The sequence below is a fragment of the Anabrus simplex genome, chromosome 11, assembly GCF_040414725.1.
Source record: "Anabrus simplex isolate iqAnaSimp1 chromosome 11, ASM4041472v1, whole genome shotgun sequence".
NCBI classification, from domain to species: Eukaryota; Metazoa; Arthropoda; class Insecta; order Orthoptera; family Tettigoniidae; genus Anabrus; species Anabrus simplex.
The window spans coordinates 65943770-65964712 of record NC_090275.1 but is presented as its reverse complement, the minus strand read 5'-3'; the positions used below and the strand labels follow the sequence as shown (position 1 = coordinate 65964712).

At 38.8% G+C, this 20943-nt stretch overlaps 1 protein-coding gene across 1 annotated transcript in view; it reads right to left on the bottom strand.

The window, feature by feature from the left end:
• Dop2R (dopamine D2-like receptor) overlaps positions 1-20943 on the bottom strand; it is a 112406-nt gene that overhangs the window by 24208 nt on the left and 67255 nt on the right. The window contains exons 3-4 of the mRNA XM_067155380.2: positions 9002-9193; positions 4972-5090 (exon numbers count right to left, since the gene is read on the bottom strand). Coding sequence (XP_067011481.2) covers positions 4972-5090; positions 9002-9193 — 311 coding nt within the window. The remainder of the gene's footprint in view (positions 1-4971; positions 5091-9001; positions 9194-20943) is intronic.

Sequence of the window (20943 nt, the reverse complement as noted above, 5' to 3'; positions counted from 1 at the left end):
TCTGGGGAGCTTGGGCGAATACGAGAGAGCAAGTCGAAGTGCTCTGATAAACTTCCACGAAAGACTCACACTTTCATTGGCACATTCAACATTCAGACACTGATTCAAACAGGAAAACTGCACAATCTCACAACAGAACTTACAAAGCAGAAAATCCAAACTCTGGCCCTACAAGAAACACGCTTCACCGATTTAGAAACGATAGATTACAATAATTATAGGATCTTCAAAAGTGGAACAAACAAGAAAATTTGTAAAGGAGCAGCATTGTTAGGAATGGCCTTCTGTGTAGAAAAAAAAGTTTTGGATTCAGTAATAGAGGTGAAACCCATCAACAATAGGCTTATGACCTTAAGAATTAGGCATACAAACTAAAAATACACCTTTATTAATGTGCATGCACCAACAAATGGAGACAATAAAAAGGAGCCTGAAAAAACAGAGATATTCTGGAAAGAACTTGAAACAAAAATGGCCAAAATCCTTAAAAATGATGTGAAAATTCTACTCGGTGATTTCAATGCACAGCTTGGCAGGGAATACAAATACAGGAGGACAGTGGGAGACTATCCAGCCCACAGATTCACCAATAAAAGTGGCACACGCCTCATTGAGTTATGCCAACAAAATAACCTCAAAATTATGTCAACATCACTCCGGAAGAATCCCAAAAAGCAAAAAACTTGGCGATCACCCATCCATCATTTAGGAGAATTTCAGATTGATCATGTGGCAATATCATATGATTACCAAAAGGAAATTCATGATGTGCAAGTGCGCAGAGGTGCTAACATCGATTCGGATCATTATTTAAGCAGAATCAAAATTAAATTCACACCAAAAGGGAAATTCAACAGGAAAACATCGGTGATTCCAAAATTTTATCTACACAAAATCAAGGACTCCAAAATTTCAGAAGAATGGGAAAAACGACCTGCAGAGAGCTGGGAGAATTTCCAGACTAAAATAATCGAAACGGCGAAGGACCTAATCCCTCTTCGCAAGAAACCAAAACATCATTAGTGGAATCAAGAATGTAAGACCGCACTAGAAGAAAGGAAAAAGGCATTTCAAAACTACGATTGTAACAAATCAGAAGAAACACAGAAGAAATTCTTCGAAGTTCGCAAGCATGTATCCAAGATTTTAAGACAAAATAAACGGAAATACGTCAATGTCCAACTGAAGTCAATTGAAGACAACTTCGAAAATTACAATACACACGATTTCTACAAGACCTTTGCGAACCAAATTAAAGGATATTCCCCACAGAACCTTTGCTTTCGGAAGCAAGATGGTAAACTAGCCTTGACAAATAAGGAAAATTGCCAAGAATTAGCTACATATTTTTCACAGCTTTTAAATTGTCCAGAACCCAAGAAGAGATTCCCGAAAGTACAGCCAGAAATCGTACCGCAAAATTCGTCACCACCAACTCAAGAAGAAATTTATTCGCATATCAAGAAACTTAAAAACAACAAAGCATCAGGGGAAGACGGAATTGTAGCTGAACTTCTGAAAAATTTAGGCCCAAATTCACTCAGAGAAATTACACAAATAATCCAAAACATTTGGCAAACCGAAAAGCTCCCGGATGACTGGAAGATTGCTCTAATCCATCCACTGCATAAAAAAGGCAGCAAGTTAGACGTAAACAATTACAGAGGAATCTCACTTGTATCAGTCACATACAAAATACTATCAGCCTGTCTCTTGCATAGAACACAACAACAATTAGAACCCAAATGATCAGAATTTCAAGCAGGATTCAGACCAAACAGGTCATGTCCAGAACAAACTTTCAACCTCAAAACCATACTTAAACTACAAGCCCTCAGACAAAAGCCTACAGTATGGACATTTGTAGATTTCAAAAAGGCATATGATTCGATAGACAGACCCTCATTATTCCAAATTCTAGAAGAGAGAGGACTAGATCACAAAATCCTAGAACTCATAAAACAAACACTAACGGGCACAAAATCTAAAGTGAAATTTATGGGAGAAATTTCAGAACCCTTCGACATTCAAACAGGTGTGAGACAAGGTGATGGACTCTCGCCTATTCTGTTCAACGTCGTCCTAGACAAGGTTATGGAAGAATGGGAGAAGGAACTCAAGAAACGTGAATCTTGGAAACCGATCCGAGTGGGCTTTCCCAAAAACAACCTCTACGTACCATACCTCGCATTTGCGGACGATCTGGCGATTTTAACAGAGGATGAGGAGACTGCCGTCAAGCAGCTTGAGATACTTAAGGAATCTGCAGAAAAAGTGGGACTAGAGATTTCATTTGAGAAAACGAAATTCTTCTGTTCAAAGACAGATACCACGAGCCTGAGAACAAAATACGGTAAAATCGACCGGGTATCGTACTTTAAATACCTCGGAGAATTCATCGAACCGACAGGCCTTGAGAAGATCTCACAGCAAAACCGTCTCCAAAAAGTCAAGAAGGCATTAGGGTTAGTTCAAGACATCTACAACAAAAAATGCATGTCAAGACAGACAAAAATTCGGCATTACAACACAGTCATAAAACAAACAGTCCTTTACGCAAGTGAAACATTGTCACTTAACAGTAAACAAGAATTATAAGAAATAAAAAAGCAAGAGAGGAAGATCATCAGGAAAATCCTAGGAGCAAGATATACCCAAGATGATTACAGGCTACAATCAATCAAAACAACAGAAAAAGTTTCAAACATTGAAATTGACATTAAGAAAAGACGAATTAAATTCTTTGAACACCTCACAAGATTACCAGAAAATCGACTGTCAAAAAGAATATTAAATTATGTTAGCTCACTTGAGAGTTCAACACCTTGGCTGGACGAACTTCGAAAGGACCTAAAAAACGCAAACATATGTGCAACAGACATTTTAGAAAGAGACACCTTCAGACACAAAGTCAACAAGTGGGAAGTTACATCAGAGCAACCAAAGCAAAAACAGTGCAGACCGAAGTGGTCGGAAGAACGTAAACAAGCCTTCTCAGAGAGAATGAAAGCCTATTGGAAGAACAAGAAGAACCCAAAGAAAGCTTGATTGAGTTGTTTGCTTAACGTCTTCCATTATTGGGAGAATACGCTAATAATAATAACAGAGATGATGAGCACGGACAGGAATTATGTGAAGAGAACAATGAAGACGAAATATGGTGAAGTGAAGGTCACAAAGCAGTTTAAATACTTGGGAAAGATTATCAGCAGCAACGGGATGGATAAAGAGGCCATGGAATATAGGAGACCTAAGTAGGAAAGTCTAAACACTGCCATCAAAGCCATTTACAACAAAAATAATCTTTCCATTAATGCCAAACTAGGACATTATGATGATGTGGTAAAACCAGTGATTCTTTATGATGTGGAAACAACAACACTAACGAACCTGGAAAAACTACTAAAGATTGAAAGGAGAATATTAAGGAGGACTTACGGCCCAAGGGTGGTAGAGGTAAACTACAAATTACGATCAAATAAAGAGATATACAAAAGAACAGAAGACCTGGAAACAACAATAAGGAAAAGAAGGCTGCGATTCTATGGACACATGGTCAGAATGGATCCAGTAAGGTTAAATAAACACATTTTTAATAAAGTATACTACTTGAAGAGCCAAGGGGGGATATGCCAAGCAGATGAAGGAAGAACTCAAGAGGTTAGGAACTGCAGATGAAGAATGTCGTGATAGAGACCAATTCAGGAAAAGACCTTCCAACATAAAAGTTCTTGTGGAAGAAAAGAAAGAGCGCAAAGGGGGAAGATGGACTGAAGAGTACAACATTCTGAAAGAATGAAGGCACTGTGGAGAAAGAGGAAGGAAAAAGGGATGATAAGAAGGAAGTGAAGTAGTATTGGCGTGGTCCTAAGTTTGGCCGGTTCGCAAGATAGAAAGAAAGAAAGAAAGAAAATAATAATAATAATAATAATAATAATAATAATAATAATAATAATAATAATAATAATAATAATAATAATAATAATAATAACTTTAATGCAGCCATATGGACATATACAGGGAAGTCGGAAACAACGTGAACAGAGTATATGAGAATTAGAGGGTTGGTAATACTGATAAATAATTGGAAAGAAATAATTAGATATCTCGCGATCTTGTCATTTTACCAGCTGCTGAAGTTAGCCAATCAGATCGCTTCGCGGGTGACTTCATATGGGCTTTGCGAGGCAGTGTTGCTAAATCTGTACGTTGTTTATGACTGGCTTGAGAGTGCCAATAGATGAAATTAACTTCTCCAGGGGAGGGACTTGAGCAATGACCTCCCTACTGATAGGCTCGGCACATAACAAGCACGCTAAGGTGTCATTGGTTAAAGCCCACCGTGTGTTAGTGTTTGATCCACATGACTCTCAAGCCCGACCAGCGCACTAACACGTTGTGTCCGACCACCCTGAATATCATTTTAACAATAATTCATACGGGATTTCGCTAGGACTTAGACTATAAGTTAGACTAAAATGACTCCTCCAGGCAAAATTTCGTTACTACATTTCTGTCTAACTGAATCCCTCCCTTCCACTTAATACCTTTTAATAGATGGTCCATTAAACTATGAACAACAAAAGTGAAAGATTACAGCCTTATCTGATCCCTGTAGGTAGCTTGAAACAAGAAGTCATTCTACCATCAATTCCCACCGCAGCCCAATTGTCAACAGAAATGCCTTCGATTGCTATTAATAATCACCCTTAATACCATATTCCCTCAGTACGGGTAACATCGTTTCCCTGGGTACTCTGTCATATGCCTTATGCAATATAATTTATTACTGCGTAAAAAATACGGGCGCCTCTTACGAATCAAAAACATTATCTAATTCTAGAAAGAATTTCCTCCAGGGAGAGAAGCATGAATTGTTTACGGCCTTCGGACCTGTTAGGAACTTATGGAACAATTTATCTTCGCGACGCGACATCAATTGAGTGCGCTAAACATAAAGTAATCACTCACGCAGCTTCCTCGACAACCGTCGCCAAGATGAATTCTGTTGACTTGTCGTTCGGGATGACATGACAGTCGTCTGAGCCCGGAGTTCCATCTCCGTCTTTGTCGATGTCGTCGTCTTCTTCCTGGCAAACAGAATAACATTCATCAATCAAATGATTAAATTTACATTATTTTAAATTACAATGGAAATTAGGTGAACACCCTCGAGACATAGTGCCAGTCTTCTGCTCGCATTGTAAATCAATTCATTCCAAGTAATTCTGGAAGGAATAACTGGAGATATGCAATGTTTACGGATGATTCGTTTACATTTTATAATGAAACACTTGAGTAGGTCCATTCTGCGATTAAAGATACCTGGATATGTAATCTGCCTGTTGTCAGGGTAACTTTGTATGTTCATTACTAAGAAACTATTTTTTTTCCACGACTACCAAATTTATTTTACGTTCTTGAACTAGGAAAACATACTTACTTATTATCTATATCCCTTATTTCATCAACTGGTATTCAAATATCAACAAATCAGGTTTAAAATGCCTATTTCTGACACATCTTTAGGTACAGTTTTCACGGAAGTGCAAATTAGTAATACTAGTACGTACACTAAGGACTTACGAGTGAATCCAGTCCTTTTTAACGTATTAAAATAGACTCACAAAAATAAAAATATTTTTCTCTAAAATGTTGGAGTTGGTTAATGCCATACTGCTTATATTTTTGAGAAATCTTTGCTTATCGCAAGTATTCCTTGTAGCTTTTAGGCAATGAACACGTTCACTGTCGCTTTAATTAAACCTATACATTGCCCAAGGAGCCGATAAGTGTTTCTTTTCCTTCTGTTAGTTAGAAGCTAGAAGATTGCAGATTTAACAAGTTTCTACACGCACATGTGCGCATCATCGGCACTGAAGAACGATATAATATCCTAGGTGGCGGTATACGCAAGTATGTGCCATCGATATGCGTGGTATTAATATAACATAAATATTTACACTGCACTGGAACAAATGATGTTAAATTCTTATGTAATAATCATGCATACCGTCCGGCTCCATGGCTAAATGGTTAGAGTGCTGGCCTTTGGTCACAGGGGTCCCGGGTTCGATTCCCGGCAGGGTCGGGAATTTTAACCATAATTGGTTAATTTCGCTGGTACGGGGGATGGGTGTATATGTCGTCTTCATCATAATTTCATCATCACGATGCGCAGGTCGCCTACGGGAGTCAAATCAAAAGACCTGCATCTGGCGAGCCGAACTTGTCCTCGGACACTCCCGGTATTAAAAGCCATACGAAATTTCATTTCATCATTCCTACCAAGAATATCTTTCAGTAACTTTTTTGATACAGTAGTGAATATTAACTTACTGTAATCATTCAGTGGTAAATCCTAAAGCAAAGTACAGGTATTTAAAGAAATGAGGAGAATAATAAATGAGGTCCGTTCTTTTCTTGTTTTCATGGCAGAATAATAAATTATTATATTCAAAAACCACCTTTCCAATACACAGAATCCTTATATTTAGGATGAAACCATTTAATTACAAATTGGACATGTTTCGCTCAATCTTAGTGAGCATCATCAGCCATAGATAACATAAATCATTGGTGGGTCAGGGCCCTGATCCTGGGGTGTATATAACAAAAGAATGTCTAATATACATTGATAAAAATATATGAATTTAACACTTTAAAAATAATAATCAATAAGATTATATGTGTCTATTAAAACAAAAAATGATCATTAAAATTGCTTAAAATGTAAAATGGAATGGATGACTTAAAATGTTAAAATTGTATGTAGTGATTAGATGTTCTTAAAAATCGTTGTCCATTATATCTACGCTCGATTGCATTAGACTGTTTATGATAAAAACAGTTTTTCATATCAGGGTGAGCTCTTATTATAAACTATGATGCTGTTTTATAAGAATAATCATGATGAGGAATGCTGAAATCACATATGATGGTTGAAAAACGAATGGCAGAATTCACATAGTTTTCTCACTGATTTGCCTTTTTGTATTTACTTTTGGTATTGGAATTTGGACCAGCAGAATTGTCGCTGCCACTTGAATACGTTATTACACCACAAACAGGCGACGAACCAATAACCTGAACACGTAACTCGAACCTCAATCTGAGTGGCGTTACAGAAAAACAAAGCCCTGTCACAGTGACACCAGTAAAGACTAGGAAAACTGAATCATATACAATGACGTACGTGTCACGCGGCAGCCAAGTGTTAAAAAAATTTGATGGGTTTGATTGTTCTAGTTGTTATGGTTCCAAAGAAGAGCGAAGCTAAAATTACAAATTGTCACTTTTGGATATGTGGTCACTTTAAATACAGTTTTGTGGCAGAAGCATTCACATATTATAGAGGGTTATTCAGCTAAGTTGTCCCCCTCAAATATTTTCCGGTAAGTTAATAATATAGGCATCCTGTTTTTAAATTCTTAAATTTTATTAAGGGACTCATAAAATACTATTCAATTCGTCTCCGTCAGGTGCGTATACCGAGAAACCGGTAGCATCTTCTTTCAAAATAGGGCTATACTAATTTCTCTCAATAGAACAACTAAGAATCGAGTTACAAGTTCAGTGATGTGATTATTTTGCAAATCCGACGAGTACTTTTTCAGCGACTGTACATTTCCCTGAGCGATGAAAGTGGTTGAAAAGGGGGAAAAAAAATACTTGAAGCATTTTGTCTAAACAGCAGTGTATGTTAGCATTTCAGCGGTAATTTTTTTCTCAACTCGACCACTGCCTGTTGCGAACGTACATCGATGTTACATGTTGACTTTACATCAGTTTGCTTTACGTCGCACCGAGACGAATAGGTCTTATGGCGTCGATGGGGGAGGAAAGTGCAAGGAGTGTGGATGAAGCGATCGTAGCCTTAACTAAGGTACAGTCCCAGCATTTGACTAGTGTGAAAATGTGAAACAACGGAAAATTATTTTCAAGGCTGCGGCCAATGGGGTTTGAACCCACTCCTCTCGAATACAAGCTGATAGCTACTTGACTTTAACGAGAACGAAAGAGCCCAACAATAATGTTCTCCATTTTATTGTTGCATGCTTTCTTTCCAATGACCATGTCATTCAATGAGTTTCGAAGTTTTTGATTTCACTTCATGTACTGTGTTCTCATAAGAAGGATAATAAAGCACTTGAAGTATTGTAATTTTACTGTGTTATGTCATCCCGTTCCGATTCAACGTCAACGAAACAAACGTTTTGCAACTCCGAAATGCTGTACATACATTTTTTTTGCAAGTTGCTTTACGTCGCACCGACACAGATAGGTTTTATGGCGACGATGGGAGAGGGAAGCGCTAGGAGTGGGAAGGAAGCGGCCGTGGCCTTAATTAAGGTACAGCCCCAGCATTTTCCTGGTGTGAACATGGGAAACCACAGAAAATCATCTTCAGGGCTGTCGACAGTGGTGTTCGAACCCACTATCTCCCGAATACTGGATACTGGCCGCTCTTAAGCGACTGTAGCTATTGAGCTCGGTTACTGTTGTTTCTTCCGGAGATAACGGCGAGATATGTGTGTTTATCAATAAGGCGTGAGTCACGCAACATGCCTCTACATCACAGCGAGTGGCGCACCACTTTCTGTCTAATGCCTACACATAGAAACCTTTTAATAACTCCAAAATTATTGGTTGGATTTGTAAACTAAGCACATCACTGAATTTATCGCTCGATTCTTAGTTGATCTATTGGGTGGAATTAGTAAAAAATAACAAAATGGCTACGGTATCTCTGTAATTAAGTAAATTATACAGATATATTGCACGGTGCTTTATGACGCCCTTAATCCAATTTAAGAAGCTTAAAGCAGAATGTTGATATCTTTAACGGATCAGAAGATATTTGAGGTGGACAACTTAGCTGAATAACCCTGTATATTTTTGGATTCAGAAAAGGCAAACCAAAATCTGAATTTTTATTACTTCACATCCAGATACCTTAACGAAATTCAAGAAAGAGAGCTTGAAATGTTGTGGAGGTTACCTGGCTGCCGCTTCCTGTGTTTGTAGGTCGTTCTTCCTCCATGCTGGAAGGAGCTAACAAGGTGGGCCCTCCCAGGGTGGTCTCCGCTAACCTCCTGGTCTGGGCGATGTTCTCTATCACAGAACCTGGCTTGATCTCCGCGAGGTTCGGTTTCCTCGCCGCCTTCGCCTTTCTCGCTCGGTTTCTTAGTGCCTGGAAAGGAGAAAGGGAGAAAAACAGGTGAAACAAACAAACAAACAAACAAACAAACAAACAAACAAACAAACAAACAAACAAACAAACAAACAAACAAACAAACAAACAAACAAACAAACAAACAAACAAACAAACAACTTGACCGAAAGACTGATAGTAAGTCTATCAGATAGCAGTATGATGCTATAGTTCTCACATTTAGAGGCTCAGTTATTTTGATCATAATGTCTTAGCTGATCTTATAATTACTTGTCTTTAGTTGTATCTGGCTTCTGTACAAATTCGTTTAGTTGGTAGCCCTGAAATCGCTGATCCTTCTCGTTGTGTGGATATGACTGCGCATGAACTTCCATGGTTCGATGGACCCTCCTTCACAGTGACATTTTATTCGGAAGCACGTGGACTTTACATTCCTACCTCCAACGCCTCCTTACCTGGCCAGCGTACGTCCGGGGTGTGGAAAATGCCAGTAGCTTAGAGTAGGTGACGCATTAATAATAATTATAATAATAATAATAATAATAATAATAATAATAATAATAATAATAATAATAATAATAATAATAATAATAATAATAATAATAATAATAATAATAATAATGCACCCTACTCGGGTCCGAATGGGTCGCAAATAACTCCCGACAGCTCTATGTAATCCCAGGGTATATCGTTCAATCAGAAAAATCTCATAATTTTTCATATGGTTTCGCTTTACGTGGGATCAGATAGAAAATGGTTCAGCCATACGCAGTAGTATTCGAACGATCGCCTTCATCCAATGCTAATGTGAAAACTTCACCGCTGTTCGCATTTATATATACGCAATCTATCAATGAATCAACTTACAAACTAAGATTAAGAATTAACTATCACTAAAAATTAACGCTCACTGAATTATATAAAAAGAAATAAAGAGCCACATTTATTTAACTAGAAAAATGCCCTTAAGAAATGAGAACTATTTTGGGAATGAGCTACAATTATCACTTCATGGAATAAGTTATTCAAAAATCGTAAGTTAAAGTCAGCGCTGGCTTATTATAAACAAAGATATAGCATTACATGAATTGAATTGTTTCTGAAACGAAATCAAAATCAGAATCACTGTCCATAACTATTCTTGAGACATTATGTGTATCACTGGTATACGTTCTCCAGCTGCAATCATTACATCATTATGAAAATTCTAAGTTTCTTCTCAAAATTACATCACCACTAATCGATAAAATCTGAACTCAATCAAACGGATATCATTTTGGAAAATTAATCAGTAACGATTGACGTGCTAAAGCTTTACACCCCTTGTGCCTGCTAAATTCGGCTCCTAATCTATCATCTTCCTATTTAGTAACCGTTCATAAAATTCTAATTCAACTATTCAACATTTAAAATAATTAATCTTCCTATTCTAACCACATAATTCTTAATTCATATATTTTTGGCTCAATATGCATTCATACGACATGTTCTAATCAAAATCCTACTGTGCAAGTTATTTAATTCGTATCTGCAGTATGAATATCTCAATACTATGCTTTGCGTCTACTTAACCATTTATATATAACATATCATTTATCTCGTATTTCATACGTTTCGAGAAAAAGTCACACAACTCACATACTTCCATCATAACAGCTATCTTGACATTATATCACCTTCTAAATCTCGGCTAAATATGAATATTCACAATCCATACCGTATATCTGGTCAATACCGCGGTGTACTTCCTCTTAATTATTCGCATCGTTTCATTAGATCCATACCTTCCACATATAACGTTTGTCTACCTTCTATATATATATCTCTCGTAATTACCACAAAACGCAATACAATACTTCATATCACTTCATACAACTTCTTATTACCTTGTCCGAAGATCAATTATTATCATCTTAACTACACAATGTCAATTCTTACTTCACATAACCTTCAACACATACCTTGTAATTACTGATATATAGCTTTCTTAAATACGCCAATACGTGTTTCCCATATTCAATTCCTTTCAATAAAATCACGATGCATAACCTTACATATGTTACTAGTGCTACTAATAATAATATCGCTCTTCAAGGAGTACTTGATTTCAATATATTCTCTTCCGACGTGCGGTCCATCTGTGACGTAATCTTTACATACATACATCGCAAGATTTATCGATATCCTTCACCTTATGACAATTCTTTCCAGTCAGCTGTTATGTTGTGTAATTCCTAATCGTATTCTCGACTACTTCATTGAATTATTTGCTCAAACACGGTGACCCAAGCGCGAGATATACATATAATTCTACACTGCTTTAATATAGCATTAATATCTTAAATATCACACACTTCACTGCATAATATCACTTGCACACTTAAATATTATCATTTCTAACATATATTCAATTCCACTGCATATGCCAAAAATAATATCAATTAAGAATCATGATACTAATTGTAAGCACTTAGCTCGTCTCTCGTTACTCCGACGTCAGTTGTTCTCCTTCGGCCCGTCACATGGCTAGTTTTGCGGTCTGGATCTGAGGTTGGGCTGGACTGCTTCTCTTATTCAGAATTGGTCTAGGTAGGCAATATCCATCTCTCATCTCGGGTAGGTCATCTATGCGGATGATACCTCTCTCCAGGTCGGTCCATCTTGAATGCTTAGCAGTTCATCATCATCATCTTCGTAAGGCTGCCAACAAAGTTAAACATTTCCGAAGAGTACAGAGTCATTTTAACATTCTTGTCAGAATAATATTTCTCTCAGATTATTCTTCTTAACCTTCTTCTGCGTTATATTTGGCTAACTCTTTATAATTACGTATAACATATTTTTTTATCTCGTTCCGAGAAAATATTTAAATTCAGTTTAATTATTCTTCAGAATTATTTCTTCCTTCTCAGCTTCTCCACCAATAGAATAACTTTTCTTAATTCTTTTCTCGTCTTGCAGTTCGTACGATATTTCCCTGCAATATCGTTGATCTTGCGCCTCAAGTTCCCAATATGCGTATTTGATTTAAACTCCGCTTATCTGGACGTATTTTATCTATTCACAGTATTTATATGGGTTGATTATCCCGTTTTCTTCTTAATCAATCTAGTTTTTCTTTATGAATTTCCGCTGAAATCTAGTCAAACTTCGTCTTTTTTTATAGTGCGATCGCAATCCACGTTTTGTCTTTGCGAGTTCAATTTTTCAAGTGTTTTTTTATATAATAATCTCTTATATTCTCTCTTTTTTTTTAAAACAATCTACTTGACTTTTCACTGTTCTGCACCGCCTTTGGAATACATTCGTTCCCAGTTAGACATGGCCTCTTATTATATCTTGTTATCATGACTTCATTGTGTATTCTTTTTAGCTTGCTTGGGCCATACCTTCCTCCGGCGCCATTTTTGAAAACTTCTAGAAAATGCAACGGGCACAATAATAACAATCTAATATTGCGGCAGACCTCAGAAAAAGAAGGCTAAAATTTTATGGACATGTTAAGAGGCTTCCAGAAACCAGACTAATCCACAAAGTTCTTGAAAGAGTTGATAAACGGCAGAATTTCCCTTGGATACAACAAACAAAAGCGGACGTGAAGAATGCGAAAATTCAACCTGAAGAAATTTTGATTCGAAATATATAAAGAAAACTGACAAGTGGGAAGTTACTCCAGAGAATGAAGTACCAAAAAGAGCAGGTACCAAGTGGACGGAAGAAAGGAAGATGAAAGCATCCTGGATCCTCCGCAAATGAAACCATAAATAAAGCTTCGTGTGTTCCGAAAGGGACCATTTATACATAATAATAATAATAATAATAATAATAATAATAATAATAATAATAATAATAATATGCACACATACATACAGTACATTTATATTATAGCCCGTTATGCCTTTCAGCATTCAGTCTGCAAGCTTCTGTGAATATACTAAACACTGCCACAATCCTCTATTTGTAACTAGTTCTATGGCCTCGTTTAGTTTTATACCTCGTCTAACCATCGTCGGCGTCTTGGTCTCCCTCTACTTCTCTTACCCTCCATAACAGAGTCCATTATTCTTCCAGGAAACCTATCCTTCTGCATTCACCTCACATTACTTCACTACTGGAGCCGGTTTATGCGTACAGCTTTACCCAACGAGTTCATTCCTAACTTAGCCTTTATGTCATAATCCGAACACCCTCCTGCCATTGTTCCCACCAGCAATCATTATCTTCAGTTTCATGTCTGTTGCTTCTAACGTATGAATAAGATAATCTGAGTCCACCCATCTTCCACTCCCGTAAAGCAAAGTAGGATGGCCAGTAACAGATTGACGAAGAGAATCTTTGAATTCTTCAGGAAGAGGAAGACAAATGGTTTAGAGAAGCGAGGTTCGACTTGACGAAGATGGGGGTCCTGGAGATTATATCACGGACAGAAATCAATTTAGGCAACTCGTCAAAACTTTCCGTGGTTTCCAGGAGACTGGGGAAACGCTAGTGAGGATAGGGAGGTCCTGTACGAAAGAGCAGAAAAAGAGAGTTGGAGAAAGGATGAAAAGATACTGGCAGAGACGGCTAAAAATAATGCAAAGATTGCCAAAAGTGCTACATAGACGGCTGAAATTAATAATAATAATAATAATAATAATAATAATAATAATAATAATAATAATAATAATAATAATAATAATAATAATAATACCGAGGAAAACATTCAAAACAGAACACTGAGAAGCTTAGTAAGCAAATATAAATTTGCACAGAAACCTAAAAGAAAATACACAGGATGGACAGAAGAATGCAAAACGTAACTCAAGGAACGAATGAAGAGATATTCTTCTAAATAAGTTCAACCGCGCTCCTTAGTTGGGCATAACAAATCAACAACAATAACGTTATTAATAATAAAAAACTAACTATAACAATAACCGTAAAAGCAAATCAAAGGCAAAGTCATCTTCCTACAGGCCATGAAGGCCCTTGAAGGTGTGGATGGTAAAGGCTTCCACTATCCCTAACTCCGGCACTGTTTGCCCCCTGGAATTAACCTGGTACTCATTTTTGGTGTGGGCTGAGTGAGCCTCAGGGCCATATGCACCTCCGGAAGTGGAAATCTCATTTCTTAAAATTTTCTGCTTCTTGAAGGGGAATCGAACCCACGCTCTTCTGCGTGAACTGAGCACGCCATTACCGCCTCAGCTGGGCAGCCCCTATAACAACAACCGTAATAATAATAATAATAATAATAATAATAATAATAATAATAATAATAATTTTAACACCGGGAAAGTTGGCCTTGCAGTTAGGGGAGCGCGGCTCTGAGCTTGCATATGGGACATAGTGGGTTCGAACCCCACTGTCAGCAGCCCTGAAGATGGTTTTCCGCGGTTTCCCCATTTTCACTCCAGGCAAATGCTGGGGCTGTACCTTAATTAAACCCACGGCCGCTTCCTTCCCTATCCCATTGTCGCCATAAGACCTATCTCTGTCGGTGCGACATAAAGCACATAATAGAAAGTAGTACTAATATAAAAAGAAAGAAAATATTTCTTATATTGCTTTTTGAATGAGCAGCTTGACATAAGCCTTTGTGAATCGTCTTGCGTGGAGTTCCAGATCGGCGCAGCACCTACCATGATAGGGTCGATGTACGGTTTAATGACGTGTACTGGGATGGTTAAGATATTTCAATACTGAGAGCGGATGTTTAGTTGGTGAGTCTCTGAGAACTCGGTAAACCTGGATGCTAAGATGTGAGATATTTACAGTGTTGCTCAGTGTACATTGGGCTTAAAGTTACCTTGTTATATGCAGGTTTAGCATAGGCAGCTGGTTAAGATATGGGGAGATATTTTGACGTGGTTTCACACAGATTTTTTTTTTCAATTTGCTTTACGGCGCACCGACACAGACAGTCTTATGACGACGATGGGATAGGAAAGGCCTAGGAAGTGGAAGGAAGCGGCCGTGGCCTTAATTAAGGTACAGCCCCAGCATTTGCCTGGTGTGAAAATGGGAAACCACGGAAAACCATCTTCAGGGCTGCCGACAGTGGGGCTCGAACCCATTATCTCCCGATTACTGGATACTGGCCACACTTAAGTGACTGCAGCTATCGAGCACACAGAAAATTAAACGAGTGCCTACAGGCTAACTGTGAGTTACGGACGTGGTGAGCAACGTTAGGTAAAATAGGGAAATTATGAAAGCATTCATTAGTTTCATATTTGTAGATGGAGGTAGGAATTTCCTGGCTTTTTAGAGGGACCGATACACCCTCGAACAGGTACATTTTACATGATCCACCCACGAAAGACCTTCGTCAAACATAACGCCATGACTTATTTTTATTGTTTTGTTTGGTACAATTTCTGTGTTATACTATGCAACGCCAGGTAGATTCCCAATTCTAGCATGAGTTAAAGCTTTTTGCTGTTCTTTTGTGATCATTCGAGGGAGATTTCAGGGTTGATTTATGAGTTTATGTTGTGTAGCCAAATTACAAAGCGATGGCACTTCAGAATTTAGTTCCAACACAGAATCTTAAGGAACTCCACAAAAGTTACTACACTCCAGGGAGGTGAACTAATATCCAGAATATTATTCTCTGATAGCTATTTCTAAGGTAAGAATTGAACCGGTTGTTTTATTCGGTTTATACTCTTGGTCAAGTTGTAGACGACAGTAGTTGCTTTCTCTCCTTAAGTACGTTCTCATCTCAGTGGACCCTTTTTCCAAGACCCTTCCGATTCTATGTGTATTAGTTCGCTCCTTTCTGCGTATATGATATTTAAAATATTCCTACGTTTTCGGTAAAGCGACGTTAACTCCTGAACCAGGCATGAACATTATGCAGGGTGTCCCAAAAAGCACCGACAACGCTTAGTATGTTGTGCGGGAAGGCAAACTGATCGGTTTTCAAGTAGGGACCCATATCCAGAAACGTACGGCTTGGACGCTGTAGCGCATCAAAGTGTGAGATGATTGTGCGTTTCGCATGTCGTCAATAATTCCAACATAATAAACATGGGCTCATTACAAACGGGGTTCGACCTGTGTACCTCCTACGTCATTGTAGAGCCTACATCGGCGGTACTAAGCCTCACGCACATGACCCAATACGTGCGGTTGTCTTTGAAGAATTTCAATCGCTCCGTGGACTCGAGCAATAAGGTCCTCCGCGACATTACGGGAGAGTCATAAACCATACTCGTCATACTACCCCACAGAAAGTAGTCGAGATAGGTTAAATCTGGCGACCGTGATGGCCATGGAACTGGTCCATCTCTAAAAATCCATCAATTTGAATATGCGACGTTGAGGTGATCGCGCACACTTAAATCAAAGTGTGCCGGAGCTCCGTCGTGTTGCAGCCACGTTAGCTGCCGAATATTTAGTGGCACTTCATCCAATAGGGAAGAAAAAACATCTCTATTAAATGTAAGGTAGATCTGTCCTGTCAGTGCGTTTGGCAGTAGATATAGCCCAATGATATCTTCACCAATTATCCCAGGCCGGATGTTAATACCGAACCTGTGTGGGTGATTTCGAATCACCTGCGCACGCAGATTTTCGTCCACCCAAACATGCATGTTGTGCAAGTTTAATACGCCGTCTCTTGTAAGAGTGCATTCATAAGTGAATAGCACCAAGCTTGGAATTGTGGCTGGAGTATGCATTGTTGTAAGTACCATTGCGCAAACTGTAGTCGTAGTGCGTAGTCCTCCTCCCGTAATGCCAGGACTTTCTGCAGATGGTATGGATGGAGCTGCTATACATAGACAACACGCCACTATTGCCTGCATGCAGCGCTTGTGCCAGTTGCCGAGAGCTGGTGGATGGTCCTCTACGAACATTGTCAGCATGTCCTCCTCAAACTGTAGTGTTCGAGCCGAGCATGGACAACCCGCATTACATTTTGGCACCTAACAGAGGACACACAGTAGACCTAAGCCAGAAAGTACCTACGTGGAACTGTCCGGCTTCTTTTAGCCATCTTTCGGTAGCCGCGAACGTGGAATGAGCTGGGGTACGTGCGTTTGGAAAACGTTCCGCATACAATCTTGCAGCAGCTCTACCATTGCAATCCGCTTTGCTGTATGCAAGCACCATGTCGGTCATTTCTTCATCTGTGTACTGGTACATGTCGCACTGCTGTTAACAACATTACTGCACTGACAGACTACAGTACACAAGTAACACAGTAGTATGCGCACCAAGGACTGTGTGGAGGAATGTAGCCCATGCGCAGGAATGATGTTAGGCTGAGGTCGTCCATCTGCAGTACAGAGATGGCTAAAGGGTTGTATATCTTCCGTATTAAGACACCAAATTGGAACAAATTGTTACAGTCGTTCTCAGACTTCGACGCACTCCAGCGCCCAAACCGTGTATTTCCAGACAGGGCCTTTCTTGAAAATCGATCAGTCCGCCATCCCGCACAACATATTAAGCCTTGTCGGTGTTTCGTGGGTCACACGTATACTTATTTTGCTATAGCTTTTTAACGATAGCTGGTAGTGTCACTGGAACTATCTGAATAGCTCATTTGGACCTGGCCCATTTTTACAGGGTTGCGGGAACTTCAGGTTACAGCATAATTAATAAATTATTGTTGCTTGATGGCCTCTAAGCTGTGGCGTTATGGCGTGAAGCGAAAGTGTTGGGGTAGATATTAAGACACCCGATACGATCCTCATTGTTTCCTTGAGCTGAATACTTTGGTGCCACACTGCTGTGTATCATTCTGCAGCAGAATATACCAGTGGCAGAGAAACTGCCCTTAGAACTTCTGCTTGTGTTCCTCAAGTTGTCGGCCGGGCTGAGTGGCTCAGACGGTTAAGGCGCTGGCCTTCTAACCCCAACTTGGCAGGTTCGATCCTGGCTCAGTCCGGTGGTATTTGAAGGTGCTCAAATACGACAGCCCCGTGTCGGTAGATTTACTGGCACGTAAAAGAACTCCTGCGGGACTAAATTCCGGCACCTCGGCGTCTCCGAAGACCTTAAAAAGTAGTTAGTGGGACGTAAAACAAATAACATTATTATTATTATTACCTCAAGTTGTCTCTGCTAGTTTTCGGATGACCTTATTTCTGGTTTCAGCTTTTCTCCAACTATTTTTTTTTTTTTTTTTTGCTGGTGGCTTTACGCCGCAACCGACACAGATAGGTCTTACATCGACGATGGGATGGGAAAGGACTAGGAGTTGGAAGGAAGCGGCAGTTGCCTTAATTAAGGCACAGCCGCAGCATTTGCCTGGTCTAAAATGGTAAACCACGTAAAACCATCTTCAGGGCTGCCGACAGTGGGATTCGAATCCACTATCTCCCGGATGGAAGCTCACAGCTGCGCGCCCCTGACCGCACGGCCCACTTGCCCGGTCCAGCTATCTTGAGACGTTAAAAAACAATCAAGCTCTTTAGGCTTTTCCAATCGTGAAATTACCAGTGTTTCGCTCCAGTGTAGCAGTGGGCTCATCAGTTGGATTGCTACACCTTTCGAAGACGCAGGTGGCTACCGCGCCGTTGAGACACACTGCAAGCATCTTATGTAGGACAATGCAGTGACGGTGCACTAGGGGAGGCGTGTGCCTCCACTTGTATAAATGTCTGCATTTGGCCTTTATATCAAAATTTTTATGTAACTTCTTGATATCTTGAGACGTGTCTTATATGTTAAAGAACGATCAAGAATTACTCTCAGGTAGGCCTACTTTGGGTAGGCATTGTTCTTGATCCTTTCACCACAAAGCAGTTATTATTATTATTATTATTATTATTATTATTATTATTATTATTATTATTATTATTATTATTATTCACAAACATATGAGCGGTAATGCTCCTCTCAGTATGTCACGAAGGATAAAACAATATTTTATTCGTATTTATTACATTAATTTAAAAGTTTTTCTTGAGTGTTTGTAGTTGGTGTTTAGAAAAATGCTATTAAAACTAACAATAAGGACTTGATAACTTAGATATTGTGGTGCTTTTACTTCTCGAGTTTTATAATGATGAGGTGTTTTCCGGTTTGACACACTACAGAGATAAGACCAGCAACAAGAATGCAGTTTCTAATGAATATCCCACGAACCATGCCGCGTTCAAAGATCATATCTTCTCGCTATAAAAACAAACGAAAGGACTCAAACTCATTTTCTCTACTACGTATCACAAGCTTCTGTGTAATAAAGGAAACAAGCTCGCATATTACCAGCATCCACCTCGTTACGAAGCCCAGAGGAGAACACACCTCATTAGCGAAACTCAGATAAAAAATCACTGTAATTATAGAAAACAAGGAACTCAATATTTCTATCTTCGCAACTATCAAGTAAGATTAAAAAAATGAAAATGTTCTTTACGAATTCTTCTTCCTGGCCTTTTCTACAATTTATTTGGATTGACACTGGATTGGGATTTGGGCTAGGTTTACATCCCGTGGCCCATCCTGGCGCCAATCCTATATTGAGGTATATATTCCCTATAACGTATTTCTGAATGATTGGTAGTGTGGTATTTTGTAGAAATATGAAGAGAAGTGCCCTAAATCTGCAGATTATTGACATAAATGTGGTAAATGGAGGTTGTCAACGCCATAGAAATATCGTTGATAAAAAGTGAATATAATAATGGGCCCAGCACAGAACCTTTAGGAACTCCACAAAGTTACTACACTCCAGGAAGATTAATTATTATCCAGAATATTACCAGAGAAATTAACCTTACACCGATAAAAGACCCAGACCCGACCATAAATTGAACTCAGGGCCCTCTGAACCGAAGGCCAGTATGAGGAACATTCAGGCAAGACGACGGACCACTTAAATGATTTTTAAAAAATATTTATATTCATTTACACTCAATACGGCCCTGTAGCGAACTGGTTAGCATTCTGGCCATCGGTCCGAAAGGTCTAGGGATCGATTCCCTATCGGAGAGGGGATTTTAAACTTCACTGGTTAATTTCTCAGTTTCTGGGACTGGGTATGTTTGCCGTCTTCAAAATTACATTTCATCCCAGGTAGGGCCCCATCCTAGTAGAGCCACAGACGTGTTTTTCATTATTATTATTATTATTATTATTATTATTATTATTATTATTATTATTATTATTATTTTTATTATTATTATTATTTATTATTATTTTTGCAATTTTTGCTTTACGTCGCACAGATACAAATAGGTGTTATGGCAACGATGGGACAGGAAAGGGCTAGGAGTGGGAAGGAAGCATCCGTGGCCTTAATTAAGGTACAGCCCCAGCATTTGGTTTGTGTGAAAATGGGAAACCACGGAAAAACATCTTCAGGGCTGCCGACAGTCGGTTTCAAACCCACTATATCCCGAATACTGGATACTGGCCGCACTTAAGTGACTGCAGCTATCGAACACGGTTATTATTATTATTATTATTATTATTATTATTATTATTATTATTATTATCATCATTCTTCTTCTTCTTCTTATTATTATTAACATATACAACAAGAAAGCATCTTCGAATTATTTTATAAGACTCAAAGACGCTTACAGACACTTGAAGTGTGCCTGCGCTATGACTTGAGTGTAATCTTCTTGGTATGTTATTTTCTGTTTCGACATTGGTTGTTACCCCTCCTGCTCTTTCCCCTTCCTTTCTCAAGCGTAGTATAGGTGGCTGGTTGTGTCCAGAGGTTGAGATTAATCATTATTTTTCGCTTGATCAGAGCGTCAACTTGGGGATTCCTTTCGAACCCGAGGCTGCTGGGCTGCGAGCATTGGAGTTTAAGTCGT